The sequence below is a fragment of the Scyliorhinus torazame genome, chromosome 3, assembly GCF_047496885.1.
Source record: "Scyliorhinus torazame isolate Kashiwa2021f chromosome 3, sScyTor2.1, whole genome shotgun sequence".
In the NCBI taxonomy this organism is placed as follows: Eukaryota; Metazoa; Chordata; class Chondrichthyes; order Carcharhiniformes; family Scyliorhinidae; genus Scyliorhinus; species Scyliorhinus torazame.
The window spans coordinates 108,766,272-108,786,746 of record NC_092709.1 but is presented as its reverse complement, the minus strand read 5'-3'; the positions used below and the strand labels follow the sequence as shown (position 1 = coordinate 108,786,746).

The window sequence follows — 20,475 nt, the reverse complement described above, 5'->3', positions numbered from 1 at the left end:
AGATAGGCGCTTCTGTGGACGTGAAAGAGACTCCAGGACGGTATGTTGCCTCCCTGGTGCCAGGGTCCAGGATGTCTCCGAACGGGTACGGACATCCTAAAGGGGGAGGGCAAACAGGCAGAGATCGTTGTACATATTGGTACTAACGACATAGGCAGGAAGGGGCATGAAGTCCTGCAGCAGGAGTTCAGGGAGCTAGGCAGAAAGTTAAAAGACAGGACCTGTAGGGTAATCTCGGGATTACACCCTGTGCCATGTGCTAGTGAGGCTAGAAACTGGAAGATAGAGCAGCTAAACACGTGGCTAAACAGTTGGTGTAGGAGGGAGGGTTTCTGTTATCTGCACCACTGGGAGCTCTTCCGGGGCAGGTTTGACCTGTGTAAGAAGGACGGGTTGCATCTAAACTGGAAAGGTATAAATATCGTGGCCGTGAGGTTTGCTAGTGTCACACGGGAGGGTTTAAACTAGTATGGGAGGAGGGTGGGTACCGGAGCAATAGGTCAGAAGGTGAAAAAATTGAGGGAGAACTAGGGAATAGGGCCAGTATGGCTCTGAGGAAGAGCAGACAGGGAGATGTTGCTGAAAACAGCAGGACTATAGATAGTCCAACTAGGGAAGGGGCAATACTGGACCTGGTATTGGGGAATGAGCACGGCCAGGTGGTAGAAATTTCAGTAGGGGAGCATTTCGGGAGCAGTGACCACAATTAAGTAAGTTTAAAGTGCTGGTGGACAAGGATAAGAGTGGTCCTAGGGTGAATGTGCTAAATTGGGGGAAGGCTAATTATAACAATATTCGGCAGGAACTGAAGAACCGAGATTGGGGGCGGATGCTTGAGGGTAAATCAGCATCTGACATGTGGGAGGCTTTCAAATGTCAGTTGAAAGGAATTCAGGCATGTTCCTGTGTGGAAGAAGGATAAATACGGCAAATTTCGGGAATCTTGGATAAAGAGAGATATTGTAGGCCTCGTCAAAAAGAAAAAGGAGGCATTTGTCAGGGCTAAAAGGCTGGGAACAGACGAAGTCTGTGTGGAATATAAGGAAAGTAGGAAGGAACTTAAGCAAGGAGTCAGGAGGGCTAGAAGGGGTCACGAAAAGTCATTGGCCAATAGGGTTAAGGAAAATCCCAAGACTTTTTACACGTACATTAAAAAGCAAGAGGGTAGCCAGGGAAAGGGTGGGCCCACTGAAGGACAGGTGAAGGAATCTATGTGTGGAGCCAGAGGAAATGGGCGAGGTACGAAATGAATATTTTGCATCAGTATTCACCAAAGAGAAGGAATTAATGGATGTTGAGTCTGGAGAAGGGTGTGTAGATAACCTGGGCCATATTGAGATCCAAAAAGACAAGGTGCTGGGCGTCTTGAAAAATATTAAGGTAGATAAGTCCCCAGGGCCTGATGGGATCTACCCCAGAATACTGAAGGAGGCTAGAGAGGAAATTGCTGAGGCCTTGACAGAAATCTTTGGATCTTCACTGTCTTCAGGTGATGTCCCGAAGGATTGGAGAATAGCCAATGTTATTCCTTTGTTTAAGAAAGGTGGCAAGGATAATCCAGGGAACTACAGGCCGATGAGCCTTACATCAGTGGTAGGGAAATTACTGTAGAGAATTCTTCGAGACGGGATCTACTCCCATTTGGAAGCAAATGGACGTATTAGCGAGAGGCAGCACGGTTTTGTGAAGGGGAGGTCGTGTCTCACTAAATTGATAGTTTTTCGAGGAGGTCACAAAGATGATTGATGCAGGTAGGGCAGTGGATGTTGTCTATATGGACTTCAGTAAGGCCTTTGACAAGCTCCTTCATGGCAGACTGATACAAAAGTCACACGGGATCAGGGGTGAGCTGGCAAGATGGTTACAGAACTGGCTTGGTCATAGAAGGCAGAGAGTAACAATGGAAGGGTGCTTTTCTGATTGGAGTGGCTAGTTGTGTTCCGCAGAGATCAGTGCTGGGACCTTTGCTGTTCGTAGTATATTTAAATGATTTGGAGGAAAATGTAAATGGTCTGATTAGTAAGTTTGCAGACGACACAAAGATTGGTGGAATTGCGGATAGTGATGTGGACTGTCAGAGGGTACAGCAGGATTTAGATTGTTTGGATACTTGGGCGGAGAGATGGCAGATGGAGTTTAATCCGGACAAATGTGAGGTGATGCATTTTGGAAGGTCTAATGCAGGTAGGGAATATACAATGAATGGTAGAACCCTCAAAAGTATTGACAGTCAGAGAGATCTAGGTGTACAGGTCCACAGGTCACTGAAAGGGGCAACACAGGTGGAGAAGGTAGTCAAGAAGGCATACTACGAAGTCTTACAACACCAGGTTAAAGTCCAACAGGTTTGTTTCGATGTCACTAGCTTTCGGAGCGCTGCTCCTTCCTCAGGTGAAGATTATTATTATTATTACCTCGCTTTCATATCTTCCCCACCCCCTGCTAGTGATGTAACAAGGTTTCTGCATGCATTTCAATACATTAGCATATCATTAGCAGGCAATCCCACCGTAACCTCCTCCTTCATTGTATGTTCCAACCTTGCTGGCATGACATTACAACTGTGTAGTTTACAACAGGTTTGTAAAAACCTGAACCTGGCAACCTCGCCTCTGAGGTTGTGGAAGGTGTCACCTGAGGAAGGAGCAGCGCTCCGAAAGCTAGTGACATCGAAACAAACCTGTTGGACTTTAACCTGGTGTTGTAAGACTTCGTACTGTGCTCACCCCAGTCCAACGCCGGCATCTCCACATCAAGAAGGCATACGGCATGCTTGCCTTCATTGGCTGGGGCATTGAGTATAAAAATTGGCAAGTCATGTTGCAGCTGTATAGAACCTTAGTTAGGCCACACTTGGAGTATTGTGTTCAGTTCTGGTCGCTACACTACCAGAAGGATGTGGAGGCTTTAGAGAGGGTGCAGAAGAGATTTACCAGGATGTTGTCTGGTATGGAGGGCATTAGCTATGAGGAGAGGTTGAATAAACTCGGTTTGTTCTCACTGGAATGACAGAGGTTGAATGGCGACCTGATAGAAGTCTACAAAATTATGAGGGGCATAGACAGAGTGGATAGTCAGAGGCTTTTTCCCAGGGTAGAGGGGTCAATTACTAGGGGGCATAGGTTTAAGGTGCGAGGGACAAGGTTTTGAGGAGATATACGAAGCAAGTTTTTTACACAGAGGGTAGTGGGTGCCTGGAACTCGCTGCCGGAGGAGGTGCTGTGAGCAGGGACGATAGTGATGTTTAAGCGGCATCTTGACAAATACATGAATAGGATGGGAATAGAGGGATACGGACCCCGGAAGTGCAGAAGATTTTAGTTTAGACAGGCAGCATGGTCGGCACAGGCTTGGAAGGCCGAAAGGCCTGTTCCTGTGCTGTACTTTTCTTTGTTCTTTGAAGGAGAGTCTGGAGGTGGGTGCACTGGCCTCCACTATCCACCAGGGACTCCATGGGACAGAGGGCACTGGAGAGCTAGTGAGTGCAGATAAGAGATTCGCAGATCCGGATCATGGGTCTGGGGCATTGAGAGCGGGTCCGGGGGGCGAATGGGGGGGAGGCACGGGGTGAGAAGCCTGAGAGGCCAACCGCAGAGTGGCCACCTGTGTTAGAGGGTTGCATGGAACCGCAAAGGCCAGCCCCAGAGCAGGGCACCTTTTGTTGGGGTTGATAATGGACAACAGGTCACAGGTCCTGTAAAATGGAGGATTTGTAGTGCAGTGGGAAGCGTCACTGCCTCTGAACCAGATGCTCTGGGTTTGAGTCCCACCCCAGGACTTGATGGTCATGTTCATAACGCCAAACAGGTTGAGTCTCAACCTGCAATTCCTTCCTGCACGACAATGGCTAGCGGTAAGAGCGGAGAGACACTTGCTAAGCTATGCTTGATGCAAAGTCGTGCCCCTTACGTTATAAGCCTCTGGTGACAGTCTGCCTTTATGCAGCAGACTTAGAGGTGGCACGGTAGCAAAGTGGATAGCACTGCTGCCTCACAGCTCCAGGGACCCTGGTTCAATTCCAGCCTCGGGTGACTGTCTGTGTGGAGTTTGCACTTTCTCCCTGTGTCTGCATGGGTTCCCTCCGGGTGCTCCGGTTTCCTCCCACAGTCCAAAGATGTGCAGGTTAGGTGGATTTGCCATACTAAATTGACCCTGAGTGTCCGAAAGGTTAGGTGGGGTTACTGGGTTACGGGGAGAGGGTGGAAGCAAGGGCCTAAGTAGGGTGCTCTTTCCAAGTGCAAGTGCAGACTCAATGGGCTGAATGGCCACCTTCTGCACTGTAAATTCTATGATTCTATGCACCACCTGATGTGGTCAGAGAGCTGGAATTGGAGATCCTGTAAAATGCACAGGAGCCTAATTTGATTCAATCATCTTGGGCTTTAAATGTTGCTGCCATGTATTCCTGTTGCCAGAAGAATTGTCTTTACAAATGTGGAAGGAGGCACACTTGCAGTTGCTGTACTACATGCCCATCATACAGGTACTTGGTAGGCTGAAATTGGGACATTTTAAGCAGGAGCTTACATTAACACTGCAATGATGTTATTGAGAAAAGCCCCTAGTTGCCACATTCTGCCGCCTGTTCGTGTACACAGGGGGAGAATTCAGAATGTCCAATTCACCTAACAGCACGTCTTTCGGGACTTGTGGAGAAAACCAGAGCACCTGGAGGAAATCCACACAGACACGGGGAGAACATTCAGACTCCACAGACAATGACCCAAGCCGGGAATCGAACCTGGGACGCTGGAGCTATGAAGCAACAGTGCTACCCACTGTGCTACCGTGCCACCCTCTGCCTTTCTGAAGTTATGTAAATATTTCACTGGTGGTCATTACTTAGTTTGCAATGTCAGCTGAAGAATCCAGAAGTCCGATTTCTGTTTTAAAAATTACACAATTAGACAAATACTCAGGGACCTAATTTTTGTTTTAGACAACTGTTAAGGTACCCTGAAAAATGACATGACCCAATTTCAGGTCATATGTTCCTCTGGCATCCTTGGATCTCAAAGATGATCACTGTGTTTTTTTCACTTGTAAAATGGGATACGGTCTAACTTCTACCACCAAATATGTAGACTGGTACCTACCAGATTGTTATACATAATTCCAATAAATCGGCAGGCATCCACCAGACTCCGTTTGTCATCACTTTTCTCTGCCAGGGCCAGAAACTGTTTCAGATATTCAAGAGCTTCAGCAGAATGTCCTGTACTAAGGGGAACAAAATGTTCGAATGGTATTGATTCAAGTGAATTTGGTGGAGAAATCAGTAGGATAAATTGAAACATTTCGAAAAGAAAATTGAAAATTTACACAAGTATACGTATGAGCAATTTATAAACTTCAGTATCTTCTTTGTTTTACAACTTGGCATTCTCTGTATCTTTGTAATACCATTCAACTAATGTCAACCATGGTTTAATAGTAACACTTCCTCCTCTAGAGATTTGAACACTTAAACTAGGTTGACATTTCAGTGTAGCGAGGTGAGACTGTTGTATAATTTGAGGTGCCATTTTAAGGAAGATACGTTAAACCAAGGCTTTATCCCTGAGACACATATATAATTTCCTCTGACATTAGTCAAGGAAGAGCACAAGAGTTCTCCTGGCATCCTGGCCAATGTTTATCCCTCAACCAATATAATTAAAATAAATTACCTGGTTATTAATTTCATTGTTATTTATGCAATCTTACTATGCTCAAATAGCCTTATTTGTAACCACGGACCAGACCCAACTGTTGCTAAGATACCGGTCAGAAACCCCAATATTTTATTTAATCTGTAAGGCTGAGGAAAGGATTTTTCGCTCCAAGCACAAATAGGGATTATGGTATATTAAAACAAACTTTATAACGAACACAGTGGGCGTCATTCTCCGCCGGCGGGAGTCTCCGTTCTGCCGGCGCTCGGGGGTTTCCCGACGGCGTGGGGGTGCCCCACAATGGGAAACCCCATTGACCGGCCGGTGTTACGGAGACTCCCGCCGGCCGGTCGGCGCAGAAATGTGGCGGGGCGGGTAGGAGAATTTCGCCCAGTGTTACAAACTTTAACCTCATAAAAATAATAGCTTACAATTAATTACCAGTTAAACAATGCTTAAAAATAACATGAAACACTAACTCCAAAATCCTATATTTTATTGTCACTCAAGCAAAGCCTATCTCAGGCCAAAATCCACTTGTAAATACAGTTAGCCAATCCAGGTATACTTGCTGTAAAGAGATGTCTTGGATAAACCATTTCGAGAAAGATACCCTTCAGGAACCAGCTGCAAATTCTTGCCTGTGTCAACTACTGTTTAACCTGTCAGTCTTTTCACAAACTGCTGTTATGTTCACAGGGAAAATCTTTTTAACTAAACTGTTTTGAGAATAGCTGCTGGTCTATACATGGTCAAATCCTTAACTGAACTGAAACCCAAAACTGAAACTCAACACCTCACTGCTTCAACCCCTGGCTCCTCCTATTACCTACAGAATCTTACTAAGGCCAAACACAATCTGCAGCATTCTCTATCAGCGGGATCCTCCACTTCGCTGACAGTGCACCAATGGCCGCAGGTTTCCCGATGGCGTGGGGTGGCCACAATGGGAAACCCCATTGTGATTTTGGACCATTCTCCACATTTTGTGGATTTGGCCTGAGAGTCAGGTCCCTCCCAACACCCGCCATGGAGATTGGATACGGCGTTGTTGACAGACAAAGGATTTTGTGAACGTATGTCATCCGCCATTGGGAAGTATATCAAATTCAATAAAAGTGAGGCTATCTCGCCTTCTACACTGTGGGAGCCCGTTCAGGTGGTCAATGGGGGGTGGGGTGGAGATAATTGGGGTGGTGGAGATAATTTCCTACAAAGCACACATGGAAAGGACTGTGAAGGCAGAGTGGCAGAAGCGGGTGGATTCCATCTTTGAGCTGGACCATCAATACTTGCTTGCTCCCACTCCTGAGTTGCTTGCAAGTAGGAAAAAGCTACAGACGCAATTTGAATTACTATCAAGAGGTAAGGCAGTGAGCCTGTGCCGACGCCCGTCTTTTAGCTCATCAGCTGAGGCGGCAGGCTGCTTCCTTGGAAATTGTTACAGATGAGGGGCTCAGGTGGCATTTTTGCTTCCACCCCATCTAAAGTCAATGCGGCTTTTGAAACATTCCAAAGGGATCGCTATAGTTCGTAGCCCCTGGGGGAGGGTTCTGCATGGTGGCATTTTTGGATGAGTGAGCCTTCCCATCGGTGGAGAGAGAAAGGTGGGAGGAGTTGGAATCCCCATTGGGCCCTGAGGAAATGATGAAATACATTGGGTTACTGCAGACGTGTATAGCTCCGGCCCTGATGGGGCAGCACGGTAGCATTGTAGATAGCACAATTGCTTCTCAGCTCCAGGGTCCCAGGTTCGATTCTGGCTTGGGTCACTGTCTGTGCGGAGTCTGCACATCCTCCCCGTGTGTGCGTGGGTTTCCTCCGGGTGCTCCGGTTTCCTCCCACAGTCCAAAGTTGTGCAGGTTAGGTGGATTGGCCATGCTAAATTGCCCTTAGTGTCCAAAATTGCCCATAGTGTTGGGTGGGGCTGCTGGGTTATGGGGATAGGGTGGAGGTGTGGACCTTGAGTAGGTTGCTCTTTCCAAGAGCTGGTGCAGACTCGATGGGCCGAATGGCCTCCTTCTGCACTGTAAATTCTATGAAATGAAATTCTATGAAATTCCCCATTGAGTTTTACAAGAGGTTTGCAGGTCAGTTGTTCCCATTAATATTGGACATGTTCAATTACTCCTTGTCCAAGGGTTCTTTGCCCTTGACACTTGCGCAGACCTTGATTTCCCTGATTTTGAAGAAGGATAAGGACCCTAGGAATGTGGGTTGTTTCGACCTATTCCGCTTTTGAATGCAGACGTTAAATTGCTCGCAAAGGTTGAAACTCTGTCTCCCAGAGGTGATCATGGAAGACCAGACAGGCTTCGTTAAGGGTCGGCCAATATACTTCAGCTGCTAAATATTGTCCTTTCCCCCTCTCTTGTGCCCGAACCACAGGTGGTCGTGTTCATGGACGCTGAAAAGCATTTGATATGGTGGATTGGGGATATCTCTTGTGATCCTTGGGAGATTTGTGGCAAAAGTTCATACCTTGGATTTGTCTACTGTATAGGGCTTCCACTGCTAGTGTCTGCAGTAGTATGTTGAACTCGGGGTATTTTACCCTGAACAGGGGTATGAGGCAGGGATGTCCATTGTCTCTGATTCTATTTGCTTTAGCATTTGAACCACTGGCCGTAGCATTAAGATCTTCCAGTAAATGGAAGGGGATAGGTCAGGGAGGGAGGGAGCATAGGGTATCCTTGTATGCAGACAATCTGCTTCCTTGTATTACGGACCCAGTGTCCACTATGGATTAGGTAATGAAGCTGCTTAGGAGTTTGGGACCCTTCTCTAGATATACATTGAATTTGGCTAAGACTTTCCAGCTAAGCCCCTGGGCAGGGGAGCCTATCTCGGGGTGTTGTCTTTTCGCCTGACCATATCTAGCTTTCATTATCTGGAATCCGGGTAGCCCACGATTGGGTCTCGCTCCATAAATTACATTTTTTTAGTCTGGTGAATGTGGTCAAATCTGACTTGCAGAGGTGGGATAACCTCCCCCTGTCCTTGACGGGCAGGGTTCAGGCTATTAAAATGAATGTTCTCCCGAGGTTTTTATTTCTTTTTCAGTGTCTCCCCACCTTTCTCCCTAAATCCTTTCTTGTTGGTTAGGGTCCTCTTTTATTTGGGTGGGCAAGACCCCAAGGATCCACAGGGTGTTTCTCCAGAGGGATAGACAAGTCGGGTGGTTTTGTTTTACCCGATTTGTTACTTTATTATTGGGCTGCCAATATTGTGGCTGAGAGATCCGAGTTCCACCTGGGGGGGAAATGGAGGCGAGTTCTTGTTGGACTGCGAGTTTGGGTGCTTTAGTAACTGCTTCACTTCCGTTCTCTCCTGTGAGACTTTCTTCAATCCAGTGGTGGAGTCTGAACTGGAAGCAGTTCAGACAGCATTTTAAATTTAGCTCCTTGTTGTTATTGGCCCCTATCTGTAGTAATCATCTCTGTGTGCCGATGACCTTAGACCTGACATTTAGGACGTGGATCGGGAAGGGTCTGGAGAGCTTTGGGGATGTGTTTGTGGAGAGAAGGATTGCCAGTTCTAAGGTGCTATTCGTAAAATTCCAACACCCTGGGACCATTTAGATACTTCCAGATTCGTGACTTTTTGAGGAAGATTTTTCCTTAAATTTCCCTTGGCACCACCGTCCTCCCCGTTGAAGAGGATTTTATCTTTGGTCGGGGCTGGTGGGGGGATTATTTCGAGCATTTATGGTCAGATCCCATCAGTGGAGTCAGCCTCATTGGATGACGTGAAGATAAAATGGGAGGGAGAATTGGGTCCAACTTTGGATGAGTTGTAGTAGAGTGAGGCTCTTCGCAGCGTCAACTCCACGTCCTCCTGTACTCGACTTAGTTTGGTCCAGTTCAAGGTGGTGCAGAGGGCTCATCTGACCAAGGCAAGGATGAGTGGGTTTTTTCGGATGTGGATTACGGGAATGAACGGCGATCCACACACTATACTGTCCCCTATTACCACTACAATCCTTTTTGCTCCCCCATTCCCATGGCTTCCTGTACCATGGTACCACGGTCATCCACCTTTTGATCATCCACCTTGCAGCCCCCACACTCATCTAGACAAGCTGAGAGAATGTCAAACCTATTGGACAATTGCAGATGCTGACACTCCTGCCCTCGGGGTCTCATTAACTTTCTCACTTGCAGTCATACCCTCCTTCAGAAGAGTCTTCTCTAAGTGCGTGACTGCTTCCTGATAGAAAACATCCAAGTAACTTTTCCCTTCCTCGGCTGGAATTCTCTGACCCCGCGCCGGGTCGGAGAATCGCAAATCCCGCCAGGAGAAGGCCGTGCACAACCGTCAGGAGTGGGAGAAGACCGCAGACCTGTGGGATAAGACCACCAGACCTGCGGCCCCTCACCATGGCCCAGAGGAACGAGAGGTCGCCGAGGTGAAGTGCGGCCACGGGCGAGGAAGTAAGACCCCGGTGAGTGGTGGTTCCCCATGACACGTGTGTCGATACCCCACCCTCACTCCCACATCACCCTCACCCCCACATCACCCTCACCCCCACACCACCCTCACCCCCACATCATCCTCACCCCCACACCACCCTCTCCCCCACATCACCCTCACCCCCACACCACCCTCTCCCCCACATCATCCTCACCCCCACACCATCCTCACACCCACACCACCCTCTCCCCATACCATGCTCACCCCACACCACCCACATCCCACACCATCCACACCTCACACCATCCTCACCCCTACTCCACACTATGCTCACCCCCACACCACCCTCACCCCACATCACCCTCACCCCACACCATCCTCACCCCACACCATCCTCACCCCACCCCACCCTCACCCCACACTACGCTCACACCACCATCACCCCACACCACCCTCACCCCATACTACGCTCACCCCTACACCACCCTCACCCCACACCACCCACACATCCTCCACCAACAACAACCTGCCGGAGAAGGGGCGGGTCCATCTGGCGGCCCCTCCCCCAGCCAGAGCCGCTGAACCAAGCAGTGACGAGGAGAGCAGCTCAAACACCAGCCCCTCGCCCGAGACTCAGGCGACCCCGGAGCCTGAGACCGAGGATGACAGTGATTTCCTGTCACAGCTGTCTCCAACATCTTTCACTATTCCAGAGACACTCCCCTCGGTTGGGCACTTTAGTGAAGAGGCTCCTGGGACACTATCTGGTGCGCACCACACAGCTGGTCCGGTGCAGAAGATGGAGGTAGGAGCACCTGAGGGAGCGGACAGTAGGAGGGCACGCGGACAGTCAGAGGGCACGCCGACACCAGGAACTAGCTGCCTTCCAGACAGGTCCCGGGCTTCTGGAACATCCACTACAGTGGAGATGCAGTCAGAGAGCCAGGGACTACATGAGGAGTTGGCAGCAAGCATCCAGCACCTGCAGGCGCAGGTGGAGGAGTCCAATGCGTGCAGGAGCAGAAGGCGTGTCACCCAGGCCAACGCCACACATGTGGCGTCCGCAGTGGAAGCATAGGCGGCAACGGTTTCAACTATGGATCAGCAGCCTGGGGCATTGTGTGCAAGCGCTGGCCCAGGCCCAGGATAGAGTTGCTGCCTCACAGGCAGCCATATACCAGAGCCACCTGGATATCGCAGCTGCGCTCCTCCGCGTGACCCAGTCACAGCAGGCCACGGCTGAGAATGTTGGCAGCATTGCCCAGGCGCTGGCTGGCGTGGCGCAGGCAGACATAGAAGGAGGTGGCCCAGTCCAAGAGGGAGATGGCGCAGTCACTGGCTGATGCGACACTGGCCCAGAAGGTGGTGGCATGGTCGCATCGTGATGTGGCGCAATCCCAGATGGCTGGGCCGCCGATTCTCCAGCGGGAATCACCGTTCATTCCCATTGAAAGCGGGCCCCTCCCCTGGGGATTCTCCACGCTCGACAGGCCGAGTGCCTGCCGGCATCGTTTACGCATGGTCCTACCCGGCGGGCCGTCCTGGAGCGGGGGGGGGATGGCCGACTCCGGGGGGGGCCTCCACGGTGGTCAGGCCCGCGATTGGGGGCAACCGATCAGCGGGCGGGCTCATTCCGGGGGGGACACGACATATGTTCCTCCGTGCCGGGCCCCTGTAGGGCTCCGCCATATTGCCCGCGGGCCAGCGCGGAGACGGCAGTGGCGTGCATGCGAGGACCCGCGCCGGCCGTGGCGGGCCGGCTTTCGGCGCCGGAGCAGTGCACAGCACTCCGGTGCTATTCTAGCCCCCTAGGTAGGTCTGGGCCTGGAGGCCGATTGACACTGGCGTCGCTCGTGCCGGTTTTGACGCCGGCGTCAACACGTGGCCAGGATTTCGGAGAATCCCAGTCCTCATGTGTTGCAGGAGGTTTAGAGGAAATTTGAGAAAAAACGTTTGCAGCTCAATGACTCTGAGCAGAAACTCCTCAAGCTACAGACATTTACTGCAGACATGTTTGCCCCGGATCACACTGGCATCCAGGAGGTTTCCCCATCCTGCCATCCTTAATTGTTTAATTATATTTTTTACATTTTTATGTTGCTTTATTATACATTTTGCTAACTTTACCACCAGCCTGTACACTATTTAAACCTGAGGACTGGAATAGCCATTCACCACTTACCAGATAGTTACCAAAAGCTAGCTCCTTTCCTTGTCGTAGTGTAAGAACCAATTCCTGCAGGGTGAGAAATGTAGAAAACGCAAAGGAACGGAACACCTACTTCCCCTCCTCACTGAACTCCCCACTTAGCAAACTCTGAGGTATGCATTCAGTTCAGAATCACAGAATAATACAGTGCAGCAGAGGCCAATCAGCCCATCGAATCTGCACCGATGTATGAAAAACACCTGACCTGCCTACTTAGCAGGTTGGCTCCTGGGCGACAGTGGTTATCCGCTGCGGTTGTGGCTGATGACGCCTATCCGGAGACCACACCGACACGGAGACCCGCTTCAACAACGACCATGCAGCGAACAGGGACGTAGTCGAGCGGTGCTTCAGCATCCTGAAGATGCAGTTCAGGTGCCTGGACCGTGCTGGAGAGGACCTCCAGTATGATGCTGAGAGGGTTGCCCGCATCATGACGGCGCGCTGCATCCTCCACAACATTGCGCAGCAGAGTGGCGAAGTGCTGGAGGAGGAGGATGAACGCCTGGCCTCGTCCGATGAGGAGGTTGCTGGAGAGGGTGAGGATGGGCATGACATGGAGCCCAGGCAGGCGCGGGAGGCATCACAACATGTGCGTCAGGGCCAACGCGCACGGAACGTTCTGATTGCCTCCGGGTTCACCGACTGGGATGGGGATCTGGCCCAATGACCCTACCACACCATTCCCCCATCCAGCCGACCATCGCCCCCTCCCCCCACCTGCAACCTCCTTTGTGATACCTACCTGCTGCACAACGGGGATGTGGACTCTGGGTTGGCAGTAACAGCGGGTATGGTCCACGGGATGGAAGATGACGACAACCCGCTCCAGGATAAGCTCTAGTGCTCCGGATCTGGGTCCCCTTTGGCGGCCGTCTTCTGGGGCGACCGGGCCTGGATGGGCCTGGCTGTTGCTCGGGTGTCACAGGTGGTGTGGTGCCACCCTGTTTTGCCCTCTGCCCACCAGATGCGCCAGGGACAGGAGAGTAGGGGGAGTCCGAGGCACTGCGGTGTTCTGGCACCTCCCCTGTGGGAGTCACCGGTATGGGCTGCATCACTTCCTCCTCCCTTGGGGTGCTCGATGGCCTCGGGCTACTCCATGGGACGGGGAGTGCAAGCGTAGCTAACCCCCGAGGCTCCCCTGCCATGTGGCAGTACCAGTTCTGGAAGCCGACTCGGCCAGGGTCTGCATGCTCACGGCCATGGAGCACAGGGAGTGGACCACTTCCATTCTGAGTGTGTGCCACATCACGCTGCGACTGTGCCTCCAGCTTCTGGCTCTGTGCCACATCAGCCAGTGACTGCGCCATCTCCCTCTAGGACTGGGCACCTCCCTCTGCATCTGTGCCATGTCGGCCAGTGCCTGGGCAATGCCGCCAACGCTCTCAGCCATGGCTGGCTGTGACTGAGCCATGCTCAGAAGCGCCGCTGCAATGTCCAGGTGCCTCTTACACATGGTTGCCTGTGAGAGGGCAACCCTAACCTGAGCCTCGGCCAGTGCCTGCACAAAATGCCCCAGGCCTTAGGCATGCTGATCCATGGCCGAAACCGTCGCCCCAATGCCTCCACCATGGATGCCACCCGTGCAGTGTTGGCCTGGGTGGCATGCGTGGCCAGCACCACCTCCTGCTCCTGCACGCAGTCAGACTCCTGTGCCTGCACGTGCTGGATGCTTGCTGAAAACTTCTAAGAATTATTTATTAATTTCAATTGTGTTGCGACTTTGGGTCAAATGCATTGGTGATGATCTTTCAGGAATCACTGGAGGCAGGAAGGGTCCCAGAGGACTGGAAAGTGGCTAATGTAACACCACTGTTTAAGAAGGGAGGTAGGTATGCTGACTATCCTTGATTAATCCTTGCCATTCCAAGTGATGGTTAATTTTGTCCCTCAGAATTTGTTTCCAATACTTTCCCTACCTCTGATGTTAGACTTACTGGCCTGTAATTACCTGGGTTTCCATACGTCCCTTCTGAATAATGGTGCCACATTAGCTATTCTCCAGTTCTCTGGCACCTCACCTGTGGCCAGAGAAGAGTTGAAAATGAACAACAGCGCCCTGCAATCTCCTCTCTTGTCTCACACAGCAGTCTAGGATACGTCTCATCTGGGCCTAGGTATTTATCCACTTTTAAGACCGCTAAAATTGCTAACACCTCCTCCCTCTCAATACTAATCTGTTCAATTATATCACAGTCTGCCTCATGCTTTCATCCTTCTCCATCGTGAACACAGATGCACAATACTCATTTAATGCCTTACCTACGAGTTTCGACTCCACATACATGTTACCATTTTGGTCCCTAATAGGTCCTACTCTTACCTGGTTACCCTCTTGTCCTTAATATATTCATAAAACACCTTGGGATTCTCCTTATTTTCCCTGCCAGTGTTTTTAATGCCCCCCCCCCCCCCCCCCACCCCCCTCTTCACTTTCATGAATTATTTTCCCACTGCACTTTCAATAATCCTCCAAGTTATCCACTGTTTTCAGTCCTCTGTATCTGGCATAAGCCTCCCTTTTTTTCTTGGTCCAACCCTGTATTTCCCTTGACGCCGAGGGCTGTCTGGACTTTTGGTCCTACTCTTTACCTTTACAGGAACATGATGGCTTCGTACTCTCTCTATTTCCTTTTAGAATGACTCCCACTACTCTGATGTGGATTTCCCAACTGCCGAGGCCATTTTGGCCAGATCCTGTCTTATCCTATTAAAATCATCCTTCCCCCAATCCAGAACCTTTATTTCCAGTCCATCTTTATCCTTTTCCATAACTGCCTTAAATCGTACTGAGTTACGATCACTATCACCGAAAAGCTCCCCCACTGGCACTTCTACCACCTTCCCAGCTTCATTCCCTAAAAGTAGGACAAGTACTCTCTTGTAGGACTTTCTACATGCTGGCTCAAAAAGCTCTCCTGGATGCAGTTTAAGAATTCCACCCCCTCTAAGCCTTTCACAACTATCCCAATTAATATTGGGGAAGTTGAGATCACCATTAGTCCCATTAAATTTCTGAGCACCTTTTCTCTAGTAATGGTGATTCTTCCCTCCCTTTGCCTCTTGCCTTTCCTAATGAGAAATGTAGCCCCAGGAATTGGATTGTGCTGCACCCATATTTTGTCGGTAAAGGTCCAATAAGATGCATAGGTATCGTGTGCGCTCATTCCATGTCAAGAAGTGTGCTCTCTGCTATCTTGGTTAGATTTCCTCCAATGACGTCGATAGCAAGTGCTAAAAAAGGTATCAGACCTACTGCTTATGCAATTCAGTGATCTAACACTTGTCGCCCTTAACAAATTTGATTGCAAATGACAGCAGCATGTCCCTGTGGACTTGTTGCTCTTTTTCTTCAGGCACATATCAGTCAGATCACCAGTCCTCAAAGGGATAGCTGGTGATAGGAAGGGTTGGGGGTCACTAGTGAGGCCTCTTCCCTGAGAGGGCAGAGAACCGGAGAGAGCTCCAAAGGCCACAGTGCTGGTGTCTTTGGGTGAGGTGCGTTCTGCTGATCACCTGCCTCCTCTGAAGTTGGGCAGCGCTCCTGAGGAGTGCCAACACCTGGTGAGCCCTTGATTGAGCTTGGCCATGCTCATCCCCTTGATGAGACAGCTGGATGGCAGCTCCCAGATGACCAGATGCCTTCTGAACATTCAAAGGATACAGGCAGCACTCAGCAGTGTGAGCAACCAGGAGCCGGAAAGAAGCACCAAAGGGCTTGCTGGGTGGATTTGGCACCAAGTTGTTCCCTGCTACTGTCTTTGACCCAGGAGCCAACACCCAGCAAGCGCGACAGTTGTCTATTTTTAAAACAAATTTAGAGTACCCAATTGGTTTTTTTCCAATTAAGGGGCAATTTAGCGTGGCCAATTGACCTACCCTGCACATCTTTTTGGGTTGTGGGGGTGAGACCCACGCAAACATGGGGAGAATGTACAAACCCCATACAGACAGTGACTCGGGCCTGGATCGAACCTGGGTCCTCAGTGCCGTGTGGCAGCAGTGCTAACCATTGCGCCACCGTGCTGCCCTTAGCCAGACAGTTTTCAATGGTTTTTCAGAGTTTTTTTAGCCTTCTACTCCCTCTCTGTAGTCATGACACCGAGTCCCCGTTTGTAAATACTTGTAGTAATTTGCGCCCGCGTGACTTCCACCTGAGAGGGTCGCAGGATTGTGGATGCATGGAGCATACTGGGTCCAACATGGTAAGTACATTCAAATGAACGCCAAAGCCGGTTTTGCATGCCCCCACTAGCATGGGTGCATACAACGTTTTTGCCACCAGGGATGGACCGGAGAATGGCGTCCAAATCAGTGCCGGGCGCGAACCTGGGGCGGAAAGTCCGCCAATCGGCGCAAAAAACGGCGCAAATCCGACTTGCGTCACGTCGGAAAAATGGGTCGAAAGTCTCCGGCCCGAAATGGGCTATCAGCGACGTAACGGGATCCGCGCTTGCGCAGTGGTTCACGCCGTGCAGCGTCATACGCGCGGCACGGCATGATGGCTCATAAGGCCGCGCTGCTCCCCCCCCACCCGACCGGAACACCCGACCGCAACACCCGACTGGATGGCTGGCCGCCGCTCAGCCCCGAGGTTCGAGTCACGGGATGTGGAGGCGCTCCTGGACGCGGTGGAGCAGAGGAGGGACGCCCTGTATCCCGGGCACGGCCGCAGAGTTGCCCCACGCCACAGCCGGCGTCTGTGGAGGGAAGTGGCAGAGGCCATCACCGCTGCGGCCCTGACACCACGGACAGGCACCCAGTGCCACAAGAAGGTGAATGACCTCGTCAGAGCAGGCAGGGTGAGCCTCCCCATATCCCCCCCTCCCCCATATCCCCCTCCCCCATATCCCCCCTCCCCCATATCCCCCCTCCCCCATATCCCCCTTCCCCCATATCCCCCCCTCCCCCATATCCCCCATCCCCCATATCCCCCTCCCCATATCCCCCCTCCCCATATCCCCCCTCCCCCATATCCCCCCTCCCCCATATCCCCCCCTCCCCCATATCCCCAAGTGAATCCAGCCCTAACCTTAACCTCTGCAATGCACGCGCAACCGATGGCGTGCATTCATATACCTGCCTAACAGTGTTGCCTTTGACCCCTGCCACCCCCCCCCCCACAGGATAAGCACACACACAACAATAGGGAGCATGTGAGGACTGGAGGAGGCCCCGCTGATGAGAGGCCACTGACCGAACACGAGGAAAGGGCCCTGGAACTGGCTGGCGGACCTGACGACCGTGAGGTTGCTGATGCAGAGGTCGGGGGCGTAGTAGCAAGTGAGCCACCGACAGCCCGTCCCCATATCCCCCCTCCCCTATATCCCCCTCCCTCATATCACCTGATCACTGCCTGATGTCTAACCATGCATGCTTCATTGTGTATCGCAGGACCAAACGTCCAGGCACCCATCCCTGCAGATGCAGACCGCCCGCAGGATGCCCCTCGGAGGCCACGGGAGACGGAGAGACCCGGACCCTCCAGCATGCGACGCCTGCAGGATGCCCCTCGGAGGTCACGGGAGACGGAGAGACCCGCACCCTCCAGCATGCGACGCCCGCAGGATGCCCCTCGCACACCATGGGAGACGGAGAGACCCGGACCCTCCAGCATGCAACGCCCGCAGGATGCCCCTCGGAGGCCACGGGAGACGGAGAGACCCGCACCCTCCAGCATGCGACGCCCGCAGGATGCCCCTCGGAGGCCACGGGAGACGGAGAGACCCGCACCCTCCAGCATGCGATGCCCGCAGGATGCCCCTCGCACACCACGGGAGACGGAGAGACCCGCACCCTCCAGCATGCGACACCCGCAGGATGCCCCTCGGAGGCCACGGGAGACGGAGAGACCTGGAGCAACAGGACACCCCCGTCACGTGCGGGAGCGACCACCCAGCGACGAGGGGGGCAGCCACAGGCCCCCGTCACATCCGAGCCAGGACACCACTACCCAGGATACCACTACCCGGGACACCACTACCCGGGACATGACTACCCGGGACACCACTACCCGGGACACCACTACCCGGGACACCACTACCCAGGAAGACGAAATACCGGACAGTGACACAGAGTGGATGGGTGGAGACGAACCCCCACCCCAAAGTGCCATGGACTCAGAGTGGGACGAAGAGCACGACACAACGCCACTGCTGTCACCAACACCCTCCACCATCGCAGAAACACTCACCTCGGTTGGGCACTTTAGTGATGAGGCGTCTGGTACACTCACTGGTGCGCACAACACAGCCGTCCCGGTACAGCAGGTGGAGGTAGGAGCAGCAGAGGGGCGGGGCGGTCGGAGGGCAGCCCAGCCCAAGCGAACATCTGCCGCCCAGATGGATCCCGGGTTCCTGGAGTTACCACACCCACACATAGATCCGATTCAACCACCGACCCGGAGGCGAGCGAAGAGGGTGACGGGCGGATTGCGGCGGCTGCAGTCGCAGGTGGAGGAGTCCACTGCGTCCAGGAGCTGGGAGTGGTGCCGGTCATGCGTGCCACCCAAGCTGACACCGCACGGGTGGCGTTCGCGGTAGAGGCAATGGCTGTGACGGTGTCAGACATGGGGAACGGTTTGCGAGGCCTGGGGCTTTCCGTGCAGGCGGCGTCTGTGGCCCAGGAAATGGCTGCCCTCTCACAGGAGGCCATGAGCCAGTGCCAGCGCCAGATGGCAGAGGCGCTCAACGCCATAGCCCAGTCTCTGCAGGCCATGGCCCAGTCTCAGCAGGCCATGGCCCAGTCTCTGCAGGCCATCGCTGAGGGCATCGGCGCCAGTGGCCATGTGCGAGCCGGCGTCGCACTGTCACAGACAGGGTTTGCCAACCCCCTGGGCTCCATGGCTGCAAACCTGCAGACCCCTGTCGATACCAGCACGGGCCTCCAGGACTGGCAGCGCCAGATGTCGGGGGGGCGTCGGATGGCCAGTCCGTTCGCATCCCCCACCCATGTAGAGGCCTGGGGGCCATCGGGCACCCCGAGGGAGGAGGAGGTGGTGTGGTCCGTCCCGGCTCCCCCTGTAGGGGAGGTCCCGGTACACCGCGACACCTCGGACTCCCCCCCTTCCGTCCCAGGTGCATCGGGTGGGCAACGGGCAGGACAGGCTGGCAGCTCGCCATCCCAGTCGCCCGGGCCGCAGCCTGGCCCATCTAGGCCAGGACGCCCCAGGAAACGGCCGCCAAAGGGATCCAGTGTCAGAGGGCAGGGATCACAGGAGTCCACCTCCAGTTCTGCTGTACCGTCTGGGGAACCACGTAGACGTAGTCAAAGGGCCCGTAAGGCCAAACAATTAGACACTGAGTAAGTTGGCACGGGTGCAGGGCACAGATGAGTTTTAGGGGCTAGGGCACGTGCATGAACTTCTTTGGTTATTAAAGTCAATGTTACACCTACAGAAGCTGCCTTTGTGCTCTGTCCAAAGCGTGCGGGGGTGTCATGTACGTTGAGCGCAAGTGTGTGTGTGAGGGGTGGTCTTACCTCAGCCCCAGGCGAGTCTGCCCCCTTGTCCCTGGGCCGCCATCAACATCAACATCAGACATAGTCCAACGATGTAGAGCCAGGAGCTCACCGCAGGGCGGGTTGTCATCATCCTCCATGGCCTGCAATAGACACGCGTCCACCCGCAACTGTGTGAGCCCGGCCCGTTGTGCCGCAGGTGGATCGGCAATGGGGGGGGTGGTGTGCATGCGGGTGGGGTGGGTGGGGTTGGGGAGGGGGGGTGAGGGTGCTGGGTGGGTGGATTGGTGGGGGGTGTGGGTGGTCGGCTGTTGCAATGGTGTGCGGTCTGTGGCCATACTACCCGATTCCCACGCCCATCTAGTCAGTGAAGCGGGCGTCTATCAGTCTGTCCCGTGCCCGCTGGGCCAGCCGGTAACGGTGGACAGCCACCCGCCTGTGTCTACCCCGTCTGCCCTGACCATTACCCCCATCCCCCTCATCTGGGGAGGACTGCGCCTCTTCCTGCTGCTCCTCCACTCCGCCCTCCTCTGCCTGCGGCACATCACCCCTCTGCTGGGCTATGTTGTGCAGGACGCAGCACACCACAATGATGCGGCCGACCCTATCTGACCGATACTGGAGGGTCCAGGCACCTGAAACGCATCTTCAGCATGCCAAAGCACCTCTCTATCACTCCCCTTGTCGCTACATGGGCATCATTGTAGCGGTTCTGGGCATCATTGTAGTGGTTCTCCGCCT

The 20,475-nt window shown here is 52.9% G+C and overlaps 1 protein-coding gene across 5 annotated transcripts in view; it reads right to left on the bottom strand.

Annotated features, from left to right (window-relative positions):
* Nucleotides 1-20,475, bottom strand: part of ttc29 (tetratricopeptide repeat domain 29) — an 830,052-nt gene that overhangs the window by 436,712 nt on the left and 372,865 nt on the right. For all 5 annotated transcript variants that reach the window (XM_072496097.1, XM_072496099.1, XM_072496098.1 and 2 more), the window contains exon 9: nt 5,097-5,220. In XM_072496097.1, coding sequence (XP_072352198.1) covers nt 5,097-5,220 — 124 coding nt within the window. The remainder of the gene's footprint in view (nt 1-5,096; nt 5,221-20,475) is intronic.